The 23,240-nt window shown below is 45.7% G+C and overlaps 1 protein-coding gene across 1 annotated transcript in view; it reads right to left on the reverse strand.

The window, feature by feature from the left end:
* Positions 1-23,240, reverse strand: part of WDR19 (WD repeat domain 19) — a 2,828,275-nt gene that overhangs the window by 1,052,274 nt on the left and 1,752,761 nt on the right. Inside the window, exon 21 of the mRNA XM_069631788.1 lies at positions 6,938-6,995. Within this exon, the coding sequence (XP_069487889.1) occupies positions 6,938-6,995 (58 nt within the window). The remainder of the gene's footprint in view (positions 1-6,937; positions 6,996-23,240) is intronic.

Below are 23,240 nucleotides of genomic sequence, written 5' to 3' on the forward strand. Positions count from 1 at the left end.
TGCCGCATCAGGTCAAGATGAATCGACGGCTGAGTCGAGGTGCACTAACATCCCCCATCGAAAGGTTTACAGAGCAGCTGAAGCTGGAAGGATATCTATATGATGAGGAATCCGCGAGAGAAAAGCAATCCATTGAAAGAGAGATTTGAAAAAGAAATCAGAAAGTTGACTGATATCAGTAAATGTTTACAGATACTAGAGGCTGAAGAAAATTGTGCTTTTCAAATTGTTCACCATATTGCTGCTTTATGTACCCCCCAGAGATATCTTATGTGCAGTTCACCAAGAATTACATTACCAACACTGTGTGTCCAATAATCTTTTCTCTCATTTTGGCAGTGATAGTGTCTTGTTGGCGTAAATGCTGTCGTAGAATTAAAGCCGAAGTGATAAACACATCATGTTCCAGTTTAGCTGCCCTTCTCTCGACCGCCAATAATTATGCTTCATTTCCCCATTTGGAGGTACATCAAGAGAGGCAGAATCACTGGAATAAAAGCTAAAATATTTACTAAATAAATGTCTCATAATAATTGTCCTTACTGCAAATCTGAGATTAAGTGACCACGAGTGTTATATCTTATATTTAGCTCATCCCCTGCATTAAAAGAATAGCAGGGGAATCATTAGCGAGGGGAAGCGATAGAATTCCCTGTGCAAAGGAAAAACAAGTGAATTGAGTGAAAGTAGTGTCATAAATCTGGAGTGTTTGTCCCTTTGCCCCAAGGTGGAGTCACGACCTTTGAGGCTAGTGGGGGTGAGCCCGATCGCGCAAGACAGTCCCTAGGGATCTGGGCAAGTGGGACCTCACTGGGAGAGACTCCCCTCCCTTAGGGGACAAGGACTCACATTCCCAAAGGGAACTTCCTATATGCAGGGCACTTTATCTGCATACATGGGACTGCCTTGCATCCAAAACACGGTGTCCTCCTTCTGTTTGGCTGTAGGTAATGTGGAAACCACCACGTAATCTGAGAATAAAGGGGATATCACTTTAAGAAGAAATAGCTATGAAAATGGGACATAGAGGCCCAAACCAAGGAGAGAGAGCGGTACGCAGCAGAAGCCCCCTGACGTCAGAAAGCCAAGAAGAGGCAGAGCTGAGTGCAGCCACAGAGCTCGCTGCATTTTGAGAAACGCTGGAGGACCGGCATAGCAGACAACAGGAGAATGGTTGTCAGGACGGAATCAGAGGAACAGTCCAAAGAGGTGGCCTGATCATGGAGGTGCTATGGTGGGCTTGGAGCACTCCCAACTATGCCGAAATCGGGATGATAGAAGCAGAGAAAGCTTCCACCAACCGCTGTTCCGTGAACAAGGCGACCTACATAGAAGCCGAGACCGAAGCAACCGAGAAACGAAAGCAAAGAGAGGAAATTGGCCTACCCGAGCGCGAGACAACTCCTGCGAAGTCACACAAGGCTGGTGCAGGTACAGGGGTGAACTGGAGGAGCAGGCGGCTGTGTGAGGAGCCAGGAATGAGACTCTGACACAAGGGATTCATGGTTTTGATCAAAGACGTTTGATAAAGTAAAAGGGGGTTGGGAAATGCCTCTCTGTCCCTGCTCTAAGAGGCGTTTCCCTACCTCAAAACAAAACTAAGGGTCTGTCAATGTTAGAATGTCCAAAGCAAAAACCGGCCTGTGTCCAAAGTACTATTTTGACTCTCACATTCTAAAAATCTAATCTAAGGTAAAAAGGGAAAATGTATTTGGCCTTTAGTAGTGTACACATGTTCATAACGGAATGCTTCTTGCCAAGAGCCGGTATGGCCACTATTTCATTAAACGGTGGCATGCAAAATCTGCCCAGAATTCTGGATTTTGGAGGCTCCCTACATAGACCACTTCATGGCCTTCTCTCCTAAGCGATAGATTGCTCTATTTCAGCTGCATGTTCAGGAGTGGCTCATGGTCTGCAGCATTTCCCTTCTTCGCCACACGGGAGTGTTATGGTACAACTGGGGTTGCACTTATCAAATTGATCATGTGGCTTGCGAAACACTATGGGGGAATGTAGTTCCTCAGACTAGGGATTCTCTCATTATACTGCTGGAAAGCAGGGCTCTGTGGTACCTGAACTGAAATTAATGAAACCTGCCCGACACTAAAGTAGTACAAAATAGCCGGACATGAAGGGATGTACTCTGTGGTTGTTACTTCAAGGCAAGGGGTTATATTAAACATGTCTTGGAAGTACTATTGATAATTATTTTTGGGCTGTGACAATAGGTGTTCAATATTTAACATTAAAATATATTTTTCTTTGCAAAGAATATATTTTGAACGTTTTTAAATCAAAACCCCCACTTCCCAGTTTGCGATTGCTCATATTATTTATTTTGGCATCCAGGCCTTCGTGCTTATTTGAGTGCTCTGCCAGACGGTACACCCTCAACCATAACAATAGGCATCAGATGGTGAATGAAGCATCAACATTGCTTTGGAAGGGTAAACCTAACCTAGCTCTGGAGATGTACCTTTCCTGCACTTCTACATTGCAAACTCTTCACACCACACCCAATACACTACTGCTTCAGAGAGGAGGTATAGAGCTGTCCACCTGCATCATTAAAAGTTAATTGCTTCATAATAACAGATAGTCAAATATTTTGTTGTCTATATGGGCTCTCAAAACTTCTCCAGACAGAATGACTCGAAGACACAGCCAATCAGTTGTTCTTAGCATTACTGTAGTCATCAAGGACCAGACTAATAAAAGGCAGTTTCCACCCTACGTTCTTTAATAAATCTATAGCCATATATCTAACAATATAAGAAAAGACCAGATGTCCCTGTATGTTTGTCCGATCCAGTAGCTTCGCCTGTTGTCACCGCTAGAGAGAGCTGTATGTAGCCTTAGGATTATAATGGTCCTACTCTTGTAATGAAAACCTGCACTTTGGCTTGTGTACACGGGCGCTTACACCAGTCTCTAATAACCTGCACAAGAGCTCCTGCTGTACCATCTAGCATGTATCTTGTCACTTTTTCACTAGTTTATAAAACTGAAATTGCTATCTGACTTACCTGCAAAGGCTTAAGATCCTAAATAAAGAAAATTCTTTCAACATCACATCAATTCTTTATTTGGTTAAATAGTTTCCAAAACATTTGGTCTGCCTGTACAGGTTACTGCACGAACCACCGATTTTGGGGATAGCCGATCGTAAAACACAGAAGATCACTGACTAAAGACTTCTATTTCCTTAAAACACTTTTGGCCAATATCTAAACTGATTACTCAATAGAATCTATTATTGAACCGTGCCATTATTGAAGCTTTTAACGCATAAGTAAAAGGCAAAAGGGTCGATCCTTTGGCAGCCCTTTGTGTAAAATATCTAACCTTATAATATTTTAAATCATTCATATCAAGAACCTTCAAGTCCAGCCTAAGTGCTTTCAAATGCCATACAGGGAATATATTCCTCTGATAGAGTAAATGTTTAGTTTATTACATTCTCTAAAGCACTCGGGCCATAAAATCAGCTTCAATGACAAGCAGGGAACAATGTAGCTTTCTTGTGTGTTGTGAGTTTTAAATTGTGTTCTGGTGGTTTTCCTCACAGCCAATCCCACAAGTAGAAGAAACATGAACATGCTATTGCTCATTTGAAGCAGAACCGCATGATAAAGGACCCCAAAATTGCCCTTCTTAGGATATGATATGATATGGCATTTGTAACACGCCTATACACAAGTGTTTCAAAGAGCGACGAGGCAGGGAGGGGGGAACAAAGGGGAGACAGACAACGATCCTACTAGGCCAGGTGTCATTCAGATCGCGCAAGTGCATGGGTAGTGGGGAAGGGAAAAGTGCAAGGGGGAAAGGGAGAGGGGAAAGTGCAGTCCAGGGTTAGTAGAATACAAGATAAATAATAAGGGCCAGCTGGTGGCAAGTGCAAGGTAAGTGCAGACAAGTGCTGGGAAGGGGGGCTGTAGGGATACAGAGACAGTCCCGCAGTGCAGGGGTTGCCAAGGAGGCAGTGCAAGGGGAGAGTGGCTGGGCCAAGGACCGAGATCGGTGAGTGGCCCAGTTGCAGATTCAGTGCAGTTTCAGTAATTTAGCAGGGGAGAGGGGGAGAGAAAGCAGAAGCAAAGAGGAAGATTTTGAGGTGCTTCCGGAACCGGAGATGGTTCTCCTCAAGTTTCAGGGAGGCAGGAAGGCTGTTCCAGAGGGAGGCCCCTGCCGCGGAGAGAAATCTACCCCCAACTCGTTGCTTGGAGAAGCGGCTGACCCTGAGGGAGTTGGAGGCGGATGAGTGAAGAGCTCGAGAAGGAAGATATTTAGGAAGAGAGAGTTGAAGGTATTTTGGCCCCAGGCACCGGAAGGCCTTGTGGACAATGCAGAGGGTTTTTAACTTAATCCTCACAGCCACTGGGAGCCAGTGTAGCAATTTCAGTCCTGGAGAGATACGATCCCTGGACTTGAGGCCAAGAACAAGTCTCACAGTCCTGTTCTGGATGAGTTGCAGAGGGCGGAGAGTAGAGGCAGGCAGATTTAGATAGAGGCTGTTACAGTAGTCCAGCTTCGAGAGAACCAGGGCTCTGGAGACAGTGAGCTTTTGGGGGAAGGAGAGGAAAGGAAGGATACCTCTGAGGAGGTGCAGCTGGTAGTGTGACCTCTTAGAGACGTCACATATGTGAGGAGAGAAGGAGAGTGTGGAGTCGAAGATGACCCCAAGGTTTTTTGCCTTGCAGGTAGGAGCAGGAAGAGGGCCAAGAGAGGCCGGCCAGAGAGCTGGAGGGAAGGAGGGAGTGGGTGTGCCCATGAGTAGAATCTCAGTCTTACTGGCATTAAGGCAGAGGTCATTGGTGGCACACCATTCCTGGATAGCAGAAAGACAGTCAGAGAGGAGGGAAGGAGAAGAGGAGGCCGAGGGTAGCCTGAAAATGAGCTGGGTATCATCCGCATAGCACTGAAAGTTGGGGCAGAGAGCGGTGATGCGGTGGGCAATGATTGCCAGATACTGGTTGAACAGCTAGGGCGAGAGGTTAGATCCCTGCGGGACACCACAGGTAGAGAAAAAGATGTCAGAGAGGAAGGACCCCAGTGGGACCTGGGAGGGTCGAATGTAGAGGAAAGAGGTCAGCCACGCCAGAGCCTGACCAGTGATACTAGGTTATCACGGATACGGTTGAGCAGGATGGCATGGTTGACAGTATCAAAGGCAGAAGAAAGATCGAGCAAAATGAGAACATACGGAGTGTTAGAGTCAAGGTTCGAGAGCAGGTCCTCACGGATGTTCAGGGGAGCAGTTTCCGTGCTTCTGGCAGCTCTGAAGCCAGACTGATGGTCATGAAGACTACCAACAGATTCAGCATGGAGTTTAAGCTCGGAGATGGCCAGTTTCTCAAGGAGCTTGCCCAGGAAGGGAGTGATGGAGATTGGGCGATAGTTAGCCGGGCAGGAGGGGTCGGAAGAAGGTTTCTTAAGAAGAGGGTGCACAAGGGAGTGCTTAGGGGGGAATGGGAAGACTCCAGAGGCGAAGGAGTGATTGCAGAAGTCAGCCAGGGCAGGAGCCAGGAAGTCGATGTGGTCCTTGATAGTTTTGGAGGAACATGGGTGGACCTGTTTTCACGAGACTTTCATAGATCGGACTTGTCTGGAAACCTCGTCAGCTTAGATTCACAATGTCTTCATAAAGTACTCAACACCATTCACTGCACATATGTGCGGATTTACATTGCCTATATTTTAGCTGCCATGGCATCACTGATGCTGGAAGCAATCTTCAGTGTTCTGATGTCTCTAGACATGAATCAAGCCACTACAATGATGTCTCTGAAGTTTGCAACACTGCCCTTGAAGTATGACCCTTGGGTACAGTAAATCAAAGAGTTAAACAAAGTGGCGCAACAGTAGTGGATGCCACTGGTGAGCACAGTGGTGCTGGTGCATTAACTTCCTACACTAGGTCTACTTGAGTAGGTTTGACTGGAAGCTCAATAATTCCAGCCCCTATCCTTCAAATAAAGTAGAGATGCCTTTTCCTTACTCAAAGTGAGGGCGGCACAATCGACTCCTTAACGTGTTCCCTATATATACTTTCCTTTTCATGTAATGCTTATCTTGGGAAATCTCCCTGCGAGGCCCCCAAAGCTGCAGCCATTACAAGTCTATATCTGGAATCAAACAGTCACACCTATCATAATACTAAAATCCCAAAGGCTTTTTCATCCATTTGTGTGCATCCAACCAGAATAAATATACTTACATGATATTCGGATCCCTTACGCAAATAATGCTTGGTTATATAGATTCTATGACAAGATGGAGGCGAGCATTATGCTTAACTTCTTTATTACTGTTCCCACAGCAATTCAAAGAAAAGTTTATATATAAAGTTTTTTTTTAAAAAACCTTGTAACACTTTTTTCCTTCCAGGGACTCCTGGAGGTGTAGCAACACAAAAATAAGGTTAACACAGATTGAAAATGTCCATAATTTATCAAAAGCTCCCTGGGTCCTCTGTAGTCCTGCATCACCTTCCTTAACCAATCCGGGCTAGCCTGCCCTTATAAGACGGTCTTGTCCCCTTGTCTACTCCTCTTTCTTTGTTGCTGATTCCCCAGAAGGAAGGAGAGCAGGGGCCGGAGCCGCAGGCGAACGCACTCGCGTTAGGCTCCCAGAACCTCCTCCTACTGATACAATCATAATAGGCCTACGTCCTCTCGCTCGGTGGGGCTAGGACCCAGCGGGAGCCGGCAGGCGCAGATTGTTATATAGAATGTGCACGTTATCAAGGCAATGGTGGGCTGCAATGTTTGCAGGCACTTTGGAGTCAACATGTGTCATCAGTGCATGTGCTTTAATTGTCAATAGAGATTATATAACCAAATACATGTGTTTCATTTTACAATAAATATTGTACAGTTTCTATGATTTATGAACGTTAGTAACAACAGACATTTACTATTATTTAAACAAATACCTTATTGTCGCCTGTGAGTCCCTTTTCATAATGAGCCAAAGCATTAACATAGTCACCCCTGCGAAGACAAAAATATGATGGAATGTTGTGAATTTATTTATTTTTCCCCAAAGAAAATACAAATGTAATCATGAACACCAAACCTGGTAGAGCAATGTATACAAATCACTACAATTAGTTCTTAATATAAATGTCATAACTTAAGAAAAATCAAGAGGATAATAGAACTAAGAATTACTCTTCAATTGTAACAAATATAGACAATACCATTTTACCCCTCTGAAAAATTCTTGCTTAACTAGTCCTAGCAGTAGGCACAAGTAATATCTGCAAATAAAATGTGGGTCATTTAACACAGACATCAAATCGTTTTTAAAGTGGGTCAATATACATTGTGGCCTACCTGAATGACAGATCAACTCGTAGTACAAGTCGTCTTGCTCATTAGAGTGCAGTGCACAGCATCAATTATGCTCTGGGGTACAAGTTCCCATTCAAGTAATCACCACAAGTCCTCTCACTATTCAGAGCGCCAGACCAACAGTTTACCTTTTTCGGCATCTCCCTAGTGTGCCCCAGGAGACGCAAAGGCAGAGTAGGGTGTGGTGACCTGCAATCTGACATAATTGTGAAAAACCCCACTCAAAATCTCTTATAACTTACATTTTCAGGCAAGAGGCAAGAAGCCAAACTGTTGCCCCCCACACGTTATGCATGTATCTGATGTTATCTGGTAGTACTTACTTTAGTGCACGACATAACGTCAACGTTAATTTCTGTTAAAAAAAATGATACATTCTTTCTCTGCTAATATATTCTTACTGTTCATTTGAAATCAGTAGATGTAGGACTCTGTCCCAACTGTGTCTTACATTTAATATGGAAGCGACCGCCTTCTTCATGCTGTCCTTTACGCCTCTGCTGCCTAGGTAAAAACATTTTTGCAGAAGCTCACACAAGGCTGGGGCTTCCAATAATTTGTCAATTGGTAACCTCAGTATAAAATTTAATGGGATGCAATCCCCTCCCGAAAATATAATGGGATGCAATCCCCTCCCGCAGCTGCTTAAACTTTTCAAGAAAACAAAAGCACCACTTGGGAAAATGTCCCAGAATATTTGCCGTCCCTAAAACTTAAATGACATTATGACCTTTTTCGCGATTTAGTTACAATGTCCAGGAATCCACCACAGTGCAGGTTTGGGAACGTACAGTTTTGACTTCTGTGAATATATTGCCTCTAAGAGGAAACAGATGTGGCAGAGAATCACTCAAGCCCGGGGAAGTCACTATCTATATGAGGCAACCCATAGAGGTGGTATATGGGGGATCATTCAGCGCTCCCCCAGTCTCCCAACAGAACAGAAACTTTGTTACATAGCCCACAATCATATACTATACAACAAAAGGCCAGATGTGTGTTTGTCTGAAGCTGTCCTACCTGCTTCGCCTGTTGCCACCGCTAGAGGGAGCTGCTGCTTTACATATACAACAATAAGGCTTCAAGTTCATCTTCCAGGCAAACAAAATGTGTATTTCAAAAATGATAACACACAATTAGCTACAGAAAAGGCCCAAGACAGCGATAGCACTTTAACAGCATACTTCAAGTTGCATACAATAAGAAAATATATACATTTAAAAAAACATGTAAACAGAAATTCATTTGATTAAGCACTATTTCTCTAACAAAATAATTTACTTTTTTTTAATGTACTTATGTATTATGTAATTATTCATAGTAATATTTCTTGGTATGTATTATATCAATAATATTCTACATGTACGTTTTAAACTTTATACTAAAAAGGTAGCAGGCGCTCCTCTCTAGAAAGAACATGACATGATAAACTGTTCTGTGTTTTTTTCCTACTTTAGAGTCCGCAGCCATCGCTTTTAGCTCATTGTACTTTTCACAAAGGAGTAAGATCCATTTGCATATCAGTCTTTGTCCCACCCACAAGGGCAGTCCAGCACCGAAATGCCAGGCAAACCTCCTTTGAACAAGAGTACCAACAGCAACCCCATACACGTGTTTCAGCCTTGTTGGGCCTCATCAGCAAGGTGGAGATGTGCCTCTATGAGCACAGTGAGCAAGGGGTCCACGTCTGGTTTCCCCCAGGTAACTTGGGATGACCAAATCCAAATTCCTTACAAAAATACAAAAAAGGTAGCTGGCGCCATCTCTAGAAAGAACATGACATGATAACCTGTTCTTTGTTTTTTTCTCCAGTTTGAGAGTCCGCAGCCATCGCTTTTAGCGCACTGTACTTTTCACAAAGGAGGAATTGTTACGCTCACCTGGTCTCTGTGGAGGCGTTGGGGCATGGTTGTAGCCTTCCCGGGGGTGAGGTCGCTCGGGTCCTACTTTGCCTTCTGCGTTTATGTGGTGACTGGTGGTAATAGGTGATTGTTAGGCAGAAACCTGTGCAGTTCCCTTAGAGACCCCTGCAAAAGACTTAGGACTACAGGTGCTGGCAGTAAACCCAATTGGTAGAAGTCTGTACCACCCAGATTTACCTGGTAGCTGTGGCTGAGCAGCCAGACTTCTCTCAAGAAGAGTTAGACAGTATATAGAGTATACAAGATAGGTACCAAAATACAGTAGCACAAGCAAACACTGACCAGAGCTTTGGTATCAAGTATATAATTATTTATTTAAAGACACACTTAGAAACACTCTATTATTGTAAGCAAGTTCAAAAACACAGTCACTATTAATATATATACATCCCTTATTCCTTATTAGACAAGTCTTAGTTAACACCACTTATTTCCAGACAGAGGTGAGCGGTGAGCGCTTAACTAAAGATGGCACTCCAATAAGTTAAGAAAAAGGGAGGGAAAAGGCAGAAATTCGGGACAGCACACAACACAATACTTTGAAGCACTCAGAAAGGCAGGAAAGTCAAAGTCTACTTGTGAGCAAAAAGTTCAGAGGCCAGGCCCCCTCTTGGAGAGAGTAGAAAACCAATGCGCCCAAGATCACAGTTTAAAAGGCTTGGGAAGTCTTGCAGAGAGTTTACAAAGGAATCAGTTCAGCTCAGAAAAGTTCAGTTAGCCAGCCTAGGGCGAACCCAAGTGGTAAGATGAGGATTTACAAGACACCCCACACAGACCGTTGCGAGGGAGGCCAGGAGGACACAGTACCTTGAAAGTGGAGAGAATCCTCCAGCGGGGCAGTTGTTCCTGGCAGTCGATGCAAGTCGCGGCGTCGTCCAGAGGGAGAGAGGATCTCGACGTGGAGGAAAAATGAAAGTAGTTGCACTGCCAGGGATGAAACCAGCTGCAGAGTTCCCAATTAAAAGGTGCAGTCCTTTTATTCGCAGTCAAAAGTGGTGAGCTTGGCTATCCGGCCGCCGGGGTGCTTGGCACGGGCGATTCGACCAAGGGCCGTATTTGGAAGGCGAAAAGGGTGAACTGGTTGATCCCACCAGCTCAGAGAAAGAAGACTCGTCCAGCAGAAGATCTTCTCTTGTCGTCGGGAAAGTGGTGAAGTAGCTGCAGCAGGCGGTGTCGTCGTTGCAGATGGCTCAGCTTCGTCCCTCTTCGGATTTTTAGGACCTGTGGCGACTTCTGAAGTTCCAGTCCCAAAGGCCCTGCTTTTATGCAGAAAAAACCCCATTCAACAGCCAGGCTGTCACTCACACATGCTAAGTGGTGAGCCGGGCGGCTCACCACTGGGCCAATCACACAAGAGTGCGACTTGAGTTGCCGAGGCAACTCAGTCCAGGGTGCCTAAACCCCCTCCCACGCCCCCTGTGGTACCCAGACAGAGTGGCACCACTTTGGAGGGCTTCTGTGCAGAAGCCAGCCAAAAGTGGAATAAAGGGCTCAACTTCGGGTTGGAGTCACAGAAGCGAACACAAACGCCATTTTGGAATCGAGTTCTGGCAAAAAATACCAACCGGTGAATTAATATTAAATAAATAAACCGGCGGTATGTTTGAGGCTATGTTAAAAAGTATTAGCCTCGAACAATGGGAAAATCCCATAGGAATATATTTGCGGTTGAATATAAAAAGTAGTATCCACTGCCACCAGCCAAAATTCGCTCAGAGGCGACTGGACAGTGCCCCCTCGAACAACAGACCCAGGGGCAATCAAATTGCCCCTACCCGTATGCCCACAATATGATGGTTTGTACTGGTTCTGTTCACAATTTAGGACTAGTAAAGCCAATGGTGACTTTACATGCCCTGGGAGACAGTAGTCAGTCCCAGGCTACGGAGTCTATGTTTGGGGGTCACTATGACACCCCTGTGTTACAGCACGCAGGGTGCTGGGTAACACACATACCAAAAACAAATGAAGCTCTATTGAGTAAAAGACCCCATAGCCCATCAAAAACATTACAAAGTCAAAGGACATCTCAAATCATGTCTAAGAGTGCTCGGGACTGCCCCTGCATGGAGAATAGGGGGTGTGAGTATGCCAGCTTGTGCGCCTGATCCCCTTCCAGACTCCTTCTCCCAAACCGTGGTACCCGTGGGATGCGCTGTCCCTGGAATGCTCACCTGTTCATTAGTTTTGGCGAGCACTCCGTCCTGCTGCTTCTGGCAGGGGCACTTGTATGATCTGGACCAAGTTCCTTCACTGGTCCCCTGCACGTGATAGTCCAGTCTGCTGCGACTAAGCCATTATACTTCAGGTAAGTGTTCCTGTTTGCCTTTGTCTTTCCTCGTCTGTTTTTGTTGTATTGTGAAGTTCGTTGTCTTGTATTGCTGTCTGTTCCACTTTTGATGTTTGCTCTTTTGCTTTCTTCTCTTGCAGGAGATGTTGCCGGCCCGGCATAAGCTGCAGAGCTCGAGGCGGCAGCCGGAGGGAATGAGGAACGAAGCTGCAGCGGTACAGTAGCTGGTAAATTGTTAACTATGGGGCGCGCTGGGTTAAAATGCGGCACGGCCCTAGGACGGATGTTCTAGCCTTGTCTTTCTTCTTCTTCACAGGGTCCGAGTTCGTGGATGTGGAGTGAGGTGCTGCGGCGTCGGGATCAAGATCACAGGATGTCACGAGATGAGTCTGCAGATGAAGCGCTGAAGCACCAGTTTCCTGGAGGTGAGTATGCATGAGAACGCCTGGTTTCAAAGCTAAGTAAACTGGTCCAAGCAGCGGTGAGCGTCACGTTGCACGCGAGTACATAGTAACGCGAAGTACCGGCCTTAAGGATGGAACAGCTTATATAGCTGAGCTTCTGAAGCCATGCCCACCAGGTTCAGCCTGCCTCCACACCCAATGAGTCAGCACATGAAGACCAGGCCTAGGGAGCCACACCCGATGAGTCAGCACATGAGGATGTTCTTTGGAATAAAGGCTTTCAGCTCCTGGAAAGTTCTTGTAAAATAAAATCACTCCTGCACTGAAATAAAGTAAAAGCACTCCTGCACTGAAATAAAGTGTTCCTGCTCACATCTCTATATGAGCCTGGCGCCAAATGAGCCAGGACTGAGTCCAGCCAGGGCCCCTGTGCTTATGGGTCCCAAAGGGACATAAGTGAGTCAAGTGACCCATTGCCCCCATCACTAGATGGTGTGGTTTTTGTGTTCTGGGGCCCGTGGCCATAACAGGAATATCCATTTGTTCATCAGTCTTTGTCCCACCCACAAGGGCAGTCCAGCACCGAAATGCCAGGCAAACCTCCTTTGAACAAGAGTACCAATAGCAACCCCATACACGTGTTTCAGCCTTGTTGGGCCTCATCAGTGAGGTGGAGCTGTGCCTCTCTGAGCACAGTGAGCAAGGGGTCCACGTCTGGGTTCCCCCAGGTAACTTAGGATGACCAATCCCAAGTTCCTTCCAAAAATACAAAAAAGGTAGCAGGTGCCCCTCTCTCGAAAGAACACGGCATGATAACCTGTTTAGTGGTTTGTAACCACTTTGAGAGTTTGCAGCCATCCGCTTTTTGCTCACTGTACCTTTCACAGATGGGAAATATCCATTTGCATATCAGTCTTTGTCTCAGTCTTAGCTAGAGAATTTCGCAAAGCGACTCTTGATGTGCTCTTCAAACAGGAGACACGTTTAATACATGGAGAGGAGCAAACGATATGAGGGGCAGGGATAGGTCAAGTCCACTGGGCATCGGGAAATTCCAAAAAGGGGGGAGTCGGAAAAGTGATACAAAAGCAATGCAAGCTGCGGGACTGTATGACTACCCGCCTTCTGGAAGGAAGATTACTGATATTAAGAGGGACTCTGGAAGGGGCAAGGGTAATTTTGGCAGCACTATACGCACCCAACCAGGGGCAAGCACGCTTTATATCGAATGCACTTAGACAGGAGCAGGAAGCCTACCTGTACATAATAGGTGGAGATTTAGATATTAGAATCCGTTTGGATCAGACTGGTACCTTGTCTGCAGAGATCAAAACCTTTAAGGGGTCAAACAAGGCTGCCCTTTGGCTGCGGCCATATTCAGCCTGTTTATATCGGACATTGGACTTGCTATAGACGCCGTGAAATCTTTTCCTCCCAAGATACACAATTCACATCTTAGCTGGCTCCTATATGCAGACGATTTGATCCTGATGGACGTAACTCCTATAGGTCTGCAAAGAAAATTGGATGCAGTAGAGAATTATGTGAATCTGAACCATCTAAAGATCAACACAAAAAATGTGAGATCTTAGTACTTCAAAATCTTAAAACGGCAAGGAACACTATCTGTAAAAATGCATCCTGGAAATTGGGGCAGGAACCAGTGCGTATATCAAGCAGTGTAAAATACTTGGGTATGTTGATAAGCGCAACCATCTATGATGGCCCATGGATCTTAGGGACCCAGAGAAAGTGTAGACAACTCGCCAACCAAGTGCTTGTCCTGAATAAAAAATTCAGAAAGTTCTCTCTAAAACCAGTGATAAATTTCTATCAACAAAAAGTAATCCCGGTCTTAACGTATGGAGCTGAAAATGCGCTGGGTTGCCCACACGAACTATGGTCTACCCTTGAAAACATCTATTGGTCCAAAGTACTGGGACTACCTAAAGGCATGTCAACACCTTGCATACGATATGAGTTATCGCTGATATCAATACATGCCAAAACCTGCTGGAATTTGCTGTCTTTATTCCAAAAAACAAGATCCATAGAAAAAATTCCTCAATTCGAAATTCGGCACAGCGCAACCTCGAATAAGAATGAAATCGTGTCCATGTGGATCAAGCGTTGTGAAAATCTGTTGGTAGAGTTTGATATGGAGCCAGCAATGCTACATGGAAATCCAAATGAGCAAAGATAAAAATCTGGCAGGGTGACTGGGAACTGACTAGTTCAAAGAGTTGCAAATAAGTTGATGGTCGACGCAACGGTTGAGGCCAGGGGCTGTAATGGTCTCCAACGATACGTCAAACTGTTCCCGGATCTGAATGCAAGGAGATTATTTATGTTTTTTTGCTTGAACGACTTCAAGACAAAGAGCGACTCAGCGCCTGGTCGAGTAACGCAGGCCTAAATACAACTTGTAGGTTTTGTGCAAAAGAAAAGGAGACCCTCAAACATCTGCTGTTGTTTTGTTGTGAGCTCATGTCAATGAGAACGATTCATTTGGGGCCTTGGAGCACAAAACATCAGTTGCCGAGTGCAGATGAATGGTGGCAGAAAATGTTCAATGGCACGGACATGAAAATACAAATTCCTCCAACGTTTCTGCTAGCTGAGATTGAAAAACTGTTGAGATTGGACTCAATATAGAGCAAAAGGACTTTAATTATAAACCCTGGCGGGAGGTGGAGAGTGTGAGAATGCTGGGGATGGAGTTGTCTAACCTCCGTGTCATGTGACATTTTAAAGATTTGTTTGTAAACCAATACAAATTTTAAAATAAATAAATAAAAAATAGGTGGAGATTTTAATTCCTGGGCAGATGAAACAAGGGACAGAAGACCGAAGGGAGCATAGTGCAGGGGAAAGCGGGAGCCAGACCCAGGCAACAGGGACGTACAATTGAGGCCCGTGGCCTAATCAATGTGTGAAGAGAGAAACACCTGGGGGATGAGGGGTACACATTCTACTCAGCCCCGTATAAAACCTACACCAGGACTGACTATCTCCTCACGAATAGGGATCAAGGGACAAGGGTGACCTACAGCGAAATAAGGCCAGTGGGCTGGACCGACCATGATGTGGTCCTCATGTCCCTGGATGCAAGTGGGCTTTACAGAACAGACAGTAGCTCACGTTGCAATGAAACGCTTTGGAAGGACCCCATCTTTGCAAACCAATTGGGGGAGGCAATCACTGAATACTTCCAAGTGAATGATACTGGGGAAGTAAGTAAAGGGGTGGTCTGGGATGCGGGAAAGGTAACATGGACAGGGTTACTCATCAGAGAGGGAGCAAGACGCAAAAGGGAGAGGAACCTAAGAGAAGATAAGTTGAGGAGAGAGATAGTGGAGGGGGAGGAGAGGATGCATGCAATGGAGGGGGAAACAGAGGAGATCAGGGAAGTGATACTCACCACAAAGAGCAGAGCTCAAGGCACTGGGGATGGGGGAACCTGTGAGCAAATTGAGATACCACAAACAGAAATACTACTAGAAGGGGGACAAGGCAGGCGCACTATTGGCAGCGAGGCTCCGAGCGCAGAGGGCAGAGAGGTGGGTATCATCCCTTAAAAACCCTGTAGGGGGTACACGAGATACGCCCAAGGAGATAGCAGAGGAATTTGCTCAATATTACGAGACCCTTTACAAAATCCGAAGCACCTGTGGGAGAAATAGCAGTGGGGGAATATCTAGACAGGATAGGCATGAGTAAACTCACCAACTTAGAGGTGGAGCACCTGGATAGACCAATAACAATGAAGGATGTACAAGAAGCAATATCCCGTCTCCCGAATGGTAAAGCCCTGGGGGAGGACGGATACACTATAGGATTTTACAAAAATGTACTCGGGAATCCTGTCTCAGCACATGGTAAGGTTGTACAATCACATTTTAGAAACGGGAGGCCCCATACACTTTTAGCAAGGCATTGATATTGGTGATCCCTTAGGAGGGGAGAGACCCCACACAATGCACATCCTACCGCCCTATCTCGCTTCTGAATGTAGACAAAAAAATATTCACATGTATCTTAGCAACACGCTTTGAGAAGAAGTTGCAACGAATTGTACACCCAGATCAGATGGGGTTTATAGCGGGAAGACAGGGCCCAGACGCAGTGAGAAAAACCCCTAGACCTTATGGAACAAGTTGGGGGGACCCCAGGGGACCATGTACTTCTGAGCTTAGATGCGGAAAAAGCCTTTGACCGGGTCGAATTGGGGTTCATGTTTTCAGTATTATGGAAAATAGGAGTGGGAAATAAAATGTGCAGGGCCATCCGGGCCATCTACTCGGGGCCGACGGCAAGGGTAGTAGTGAATGGGGAGAAATCCAGGGTATTTGGGCTTAGCAGAGGCACTACACAGGGTTGCCTTTTGTCCCCTCTTCTTTTCGCCCTTGTGATGGAACCCCTGGGGGAGGAAATCTGTAGAGATGCAAGATAAGGGGTATAGGGGCAGGAGACGAGTCCCATAAACTAAGCATGTATGTGGACGACATTATGGTATAACTCTCAGAAGTGAAGAAGACAGTGCCGAAAGTACTCCAAGTGGTAGAAGAGTATGGATGCCTATCAGGTTTTAAGGTAAATGTGAACAAATCAATCCTCCTCCCACTGAGGGAGACAACGGATGAGCTTAGAATGGACTGTGAGGGGTTGGGGATACATGTAGAGGAAGATAGCCTGAAGTACCTTGGGGTGAAGATTCCTAGAGAATTGGACAAACTATACAAGATAAACCCCCCCCCCCACTACTGCACCGGCTCTTGGGGGAGCTAGACACCTGGTCGAAACTTAGCATCACATGGCTAGGGCGCATAAACGCGCTCAAAATGGTCCTCCTCCCCAGAATATTATACCTATACCACACGCTGCCGATAAAACTACAGGATGCACACTTTGGAGAACTAGAAAGAAGGATAGTGAGATTCCTCTGGCAGGGGAAGAAACACAGAGTAGCCTACAGACAACTAGTACAACCCAAGGAAAGGGGAGGTGTAGGTCTACCGGAAATGTGCACATACTACAGGGCAGCCTAGTTCAGAACTCTGGTTCCCCGCTTACGGGGAGATAAACAGAAACAATGGGTGGGCATCGTGAACTAACTTTTCCGGCCAGTCACGCTCTGAGAATGGCTGTGGACTCCACGAGAGGCCACCCTGAGAAAGGTACAGACGCACAGGATCCGGGGCCCGCTCTGGTCCATCTGGGGAGTCAAGAAGGAAATGGGGTTAACAACCTGGTCTTCGCCTCTGAGTCACATCTGGGCACCGCCAATTAGGGATTGCATCCCCGGACATGCGATATTCCAAAACTGGTTCGAGGGAGGAGTGGAAAGAGTGGGGCAGGTCCTAAAAAAAAGATGTGTTCATATAGTCAAATGAGCTGGAAGAAATTTTGGAAGGGGGAAAGATCTCGGTATTTAAATACTTGCAACTCAAAAGGGGTACTGATGTCAGAGAACTGGAAAGAGGACCTGCAAAGGGAACTGCCACGCACAGAGAAGGTGCTAGGCACAGGGAAGCGGACGAAGGGACTCATCTCCAAACTATAGCAGGCCCTATTAGAAGCACAGGGTGCAGCCATAGGGGCGCACAAGAGGAAATGGGAGAGGGATTTGAAAATGGAGGTGGAGGATGAGCAGTGGCAAAGGCTATGCGAGAATGCACACTGCACATCAGTGGCCTGCCAATCCAAAGATCAAGGGTTAAAACTCCTATACAGGTGGCAGTGGGACCCGGCAAGACTATCACTGATGTACCTGGGAGCAGACCCGCACTGCTCGAGGAAATGCGGATCGAGAGCAGACTATTGGCGGGGCTGCAAAAGGGTGCAGAGATACTGGATGGAAATCTTGGGATGGATAAGGAACCTGGATGGGGTGAATAGACAAATGGTCCCCCTCCTGGTGTTATTTGGGGTAGAGGTACAGAAGGGGGCTGGGTTAAACTCCCACACATACCGCACTTCTTGCTGTTAGCGGCCAGAGCTTCCATCGCAGGAGGCTGGAAAAGGGCAGAACTTCCCAGCGAAAAGCAATGGGGCGCAAAGGGCCTTGACATATACAGAATGGAACAGCTCACTAGACAGATACACGGCCAAACTCCCTCAGGGGAATTGTAATGGGCTCCCTTTCTAGAAAGATACGATCCGGAGAGGCCCCAGTTAGGAGACAATCATGGGGCCCCGGACACCCGGACGGGAATGTGAAACTCGAAGGGGAATAGGTACAGAAGAGGCAGCGGAGGGTGAAGGCACTGTGGGTAGGGGAGAGGGGAACGGGAGATGAGTAGACAATGGTAGGCCCCACAGGTGACCCCAGAGTGGAAATATGGTGAAACTTCAGCGAATGTGTAGACTAGACTCTGAACCAAATAGGGAGGCAGCAAAATAGGAGCCTGTCGATGGCAGGTCCGGCAAACCAGTTGCTAGTCACACCTAAGAGCCATGTTTGTTCAAAGGGGGGGGGTGGGCAGGGGATTGGAATAAGGGGGAGTGGTTGGGGGGATTAAGCTTTTCTCTCTCTCTCTTTTTCCGTTTGTTCTTCTGGTAAGGGGTGGGGATGAAAATCCCAAAATTCTCTCATGGTGAGCGGTGTAATAAGTAAATGCGCAACTTTGTATTGTTATAATTCAACCATGATTGTCACCAATAAAACTAATTTGAAAAAAAAAGATACCACATAACATATTTACACTCTGAAAATGTCTTCCTTTTCACACATTAACCCGTTTACACAGGCTTTTCCACTAGTCACCCTATAATATGAAAGTCTGCAGCTATCACCCAAGGTGATGTATGTTGAACGAGGAGGCTGACCCAAGACTGCCATATTGTAAGGATTTTCAGCTTTTCAGGAAAGAAACCTTGAGAAAATTGGGAAGGATTTGTCATAGGTCTACTGCATACAGAAAAACATCAGGTGCACAATACCCTGCATGGATGGCAGAACGGAGCTCAAAGAGAAACACAGCAAGAGGAAAAACCAAGCATGCAAAGTTTAAACGCACCTGTCACACAGGATATCGCCAAGAAAGCAAACTTGTCTGCAGCATTTCCAGCAAAGAAGCTGGAATGCTCCGCCATCATGACACCACTGCATGAACCCTAAAAAAGGCGGACATGACTTTTGAGAACTCAGTCTTTCCCCCTCGCTATACAATATTGTTTCATCTATTCACTCCAAAAATTATATTTTCCTATTTGCTGCTTCTCACCGTTAGGCAGAATCCTGTGCAGTTCCCTTGGGGAACACTGCAAAAAGATTAAGACTACAGGAGCAGCAGTAAACCGAATTGGTAGCAGTCTGCACCATCCAGATTTACCTGGTAGCTGTGGCTGAGCAGTCAGATTTCTCTCAAGAAGAGTAGGGCAGTATGCAGAGTATACACAATAGGGCCCAAAACACAGTACAGCAAACAAACACTGACCAGAGCTTTGTATAAAAAGTATATAGTTATTTATTTAAAACACACTTTAGGTAATACACTAGCACTCTTAATGAAAAGTAATCTAAAACACAGTCAGGTAGTATATACACCTCCCTTGATAACTATCAGACAAGTCGGGGTTAAAGCACAACTATTTGTTAAGACAGTTCCCAACACTTTTAAGAGTTCAGAGCAAGGGGAGAAAGGCAGGTTATACTGTAGAGCCAAAGTTCATAGGCCAGGCCCACTTTAAAGGGAGCCAGCGAAATGTGCCGAGGATCACACGGTTTAAAGTGCACTGGAAGTCTTTGCAGAGGGTTCAAAAGAGGTTGGGGTGATTCAAAAGATATAGTTAGAGGTCTGGAGCCAACCCAGTATAGAAGCCAAGGATTTAAGGGTCGCCTTTAGCAATCTGTAGAAAGGGGGGCCAGGCAGGACACAGTACCTTAAAGAGAAAGGAAGCTCCAGCAGGGGCAGTTGTTCCTGGCAATGGTTGCAGTTCGTTGTTCCGACCAGGGGAAGAGAGGATCTTGTCGAGGAGGAAACTTGGAGTTGTTGCACTGCACAGGGATGAAACCAGCTGCGGAGTTCCCAATTAAAAGATGCAGTCCTTTTATTCGCAGTCAAAAGTGGTGAGCTTGGCTATCCGGCCGCCGGGGTGCTTGGCACGGGCGATTCGACCAAGGGCCGTATTTGGAAGGCGAAAAGGGTGAACTGGTTGATCCCACCAGCTCAGAGAAAGAAGACTCGTCCAGCAGAAGATCTTCTCTTGTCGTCGGGAAAGTGGTGAAGTAGCTGCAGCAGGGCTTCACCGGTGGTGTCATCGTTGCAGATGGCTCAGCTTCGTCCCTCTTCGGATTCTTAGGTCCTGTGGCGACTTCTGAAGTTCCAGTCCCAAAGGCCCTGCTTTTATGCAGAAAAAACCCCATTCAACAGCCTAGCTGTCACTCACACATGCTAAGTGGCTCACCACTGGCCCAATCAGAACAGAGTGTGACTTGAGTTGCTATGGCTACGCAGTCCAGCGTGCCAATTCTCCTCCTGACCCATCCTGTGGAACCCATACAGAGTGGCAACATTTGCAGGGCTTCTGTGGAGAAGCCTGCCAAAAAGTGGAACAAAGGGCTCGACCTTGGTCAGAGTTACAGAGACGGACACAAACGCCATTTTAGAAAAGAGTTCTGGCAAAAAGACCCAACCAGTGATTTAATATTAAATAAATAAACCGGCGGTATCTTTAACATTGCACCAAAAAGTGGTGCGTTTAAAATCAATGGGAAAATCCCATAGAGAATATTCCAGTGGAATATTTCGCGTGGTAACCACTACCACCAGCCAGAAACTCGACAAGGGGGGACTGGACAGTGCCCCTTGGAAACAGACCCAGGGGCAATCTAATGAACCCCTTCCAGTACTTCCACAATATGATGGTTTGTACTGGTTCTGTTCACAATTTTGGACTAATAAAGCCAATGGTGACTTTACATGCCCTGGGAGACAGTAGTCAGCCCCAGGGTATGGAGTCTATGTTTGGGGGTCACTATGACACCCCTGTGTTACTGCACTGAGGCTGCTGTGTAACACATACACTAAAACAGATGATACCCTATGGAGTAAAAGACCCCATAGCGCATAAGCACACAATAAGTCAAAGACATACCTCAAATCATGCCTAAGAGTGGGAGGAAAAGAGTCTTGCTCTTAGCAGGAGAAAAAAAACAAACCCCAAAAATCCAGAAAAGCTGCTGGGGGACTCACTAAGTTTGTGAAATTAGCCTTATAAGAGAATTCTTCCTAACACTCACAATCACTTGAACCAGTCTCCATTCTTGGAAAGGATGTTATTTAATCGCTCAGTCTTGTATTCTTGCATTAGGACACAAATGTAGCTTTAATGTTGTCCAAGTCTGTCCTCAAGGAGTTTGCATGCATCTTGCAAGATACACACCTACCTCAAATACTACTTTATATGTTTCCATTTTGTGGTGACAAATGTGAAATTGGGCCATCTGTTTATGGACTGCTTTGTCTCTCTCGTGATAGGTCAGCCATCGGCAGCTGTCAAGTCAAATTGTGCCTTACTGCCTCCAACTACCTTGTCCTATGTTGTTGTGCGCATGTCCTAACCCAAGAGAACCTTAGGTGGGCAGCGAGATGTATATCGCCTCACAGTCTGCTCGCATCATATTTATTTCCTATTTGGCTCAGACGAGCATATTTTAGAGCACCTAGCGAGATTGCTTCCACCTTTAGAATTGGCAACATTGTGCGTGGCAGGCTCTGGCTGAGCTGTGCGAGAACTGTACGCATAGTATAAACGCTGACTTGCTAGAAATTTCTCTGAAACCGACTACTGCATGTATTGTATTGTAGCAGTCATTTATTTAGCGCCTTTTCCCATTTGTATGGCCTCAAAGTACTTTGTGGTAGGAACAACTTCAGGGCCAGAAGTCCAGGTATGGGAAATTTCAAAGAGAAGGGTTAAGATGCATGTGTGCATTTGGCCAAGATAAGGACTTAAGAGGGCTGGCTAGGTTCCAGTAAGCAACCCAAAAGGTCAGGCCTGTGGGCGGGTGCTGAGGGAGGTCACGACAGAGCGCTAGTGCAGGAGACTCGATATGTACCCAGCTGGACCAAAATTTGTCATATGTCGTCACTGTATTCTAATGGCAGATGTGTTGAGGCAAGTCTAGTATTTTAGTGCACTGGAACCTCTAGCACAGTATCTTGATAAAGCCATGAAGCCGCTGATACAAAGTAGTCTGACTTACCTTCGAGACACAAGAGCTTTCCTATGGAAACTAAAGTAAGTGGATTTTGTCCAAGGACGAGACATACTATTTACCATGGATATCTCGTCGTCGTACACCAATATCGGCCATGCAGCGGGATTGGAAGCGATGGAGCGGTTACTACTCTCAAGTGAAGCTTGCAAGGCAGATAAGGAGTTTGACTTGACACTACTGTAGCTTGTACTTCCCAACATTTTCTCTAGGTTCAAGGACCGTTACTTTGTACAGGTATCTGGTACAAGCATGGGGGCGGCAATGGCCCCTAGCTATACGAATACATACATGTTGTATTTAGAGACAGAATACGTCTTGAAATCAGAAAGATGGCAAAGGAAACGCTGGAATGCGCAAGTCGGCCCTTCCTACCAAGGGCACCCTACAAAAGGCACAGGCCTGTCTGTGCCTGTTCGGGCCGTGGGCCCACCCACACTGCCTGAATACCCCATCTACTGCTACTGCAACTCGAGCACCAAACTCAGTCTTCCATTTTGTACTTTAAGTACTCTTCCGCTCTCATTGGAAGCCTGATGCCATGAACCAATGATATGCCCAGCCAATGACTGTAATCTTCGCAGCCTTATTCATTTACATTTCTGTAAATCATGACACCGGTCTTCAGTAACAGAGCCCTAACTCCGCCATCACAGTTCCATTCCCTCGAGCACCGGCACTGAATGTAGGCAGTTTGCTTACATAGTCGCGCCATCACATGCGCTGTGCCCGTTGTATCTGGTGGTCAGTCATAATCTCGAATTTATAAATCTCGAAAATCATAATCTCGAAAATGTTTGACCTAAAACAAAAAATCTCGAAAGTCATAATATCGAATTTTTCACTATAATCTCGAATTCTCTTTAACTTTTTTATAAGCATATTTCAGGTAAATACATTACATTTAATGAAACAAACAACTTAATATTTACTTAAGTGTTCAGGTTTTATTTATGTTATAACTTGTATTTTTGTGATATTTTTAACAACTTTTTTTAAATTAGTAAATTAATAAAATGCAATTTATTTAATGCTAAATATATA

Source organism: Ambystoma mexicanum, chromosome 6q, assembly GCF_040938575.1.
Source record: "Ambystoma mexicanum isolate Mex_15411 chromosome 6q, UKY_AmexF1_1, whole genome shotgun sequence".
NCBI lineage: Eukaryota > Metazoa > Chordata > Amphibia > Caudata > Ambystomatidae > Ambystoma > Ambystoma mexicanum.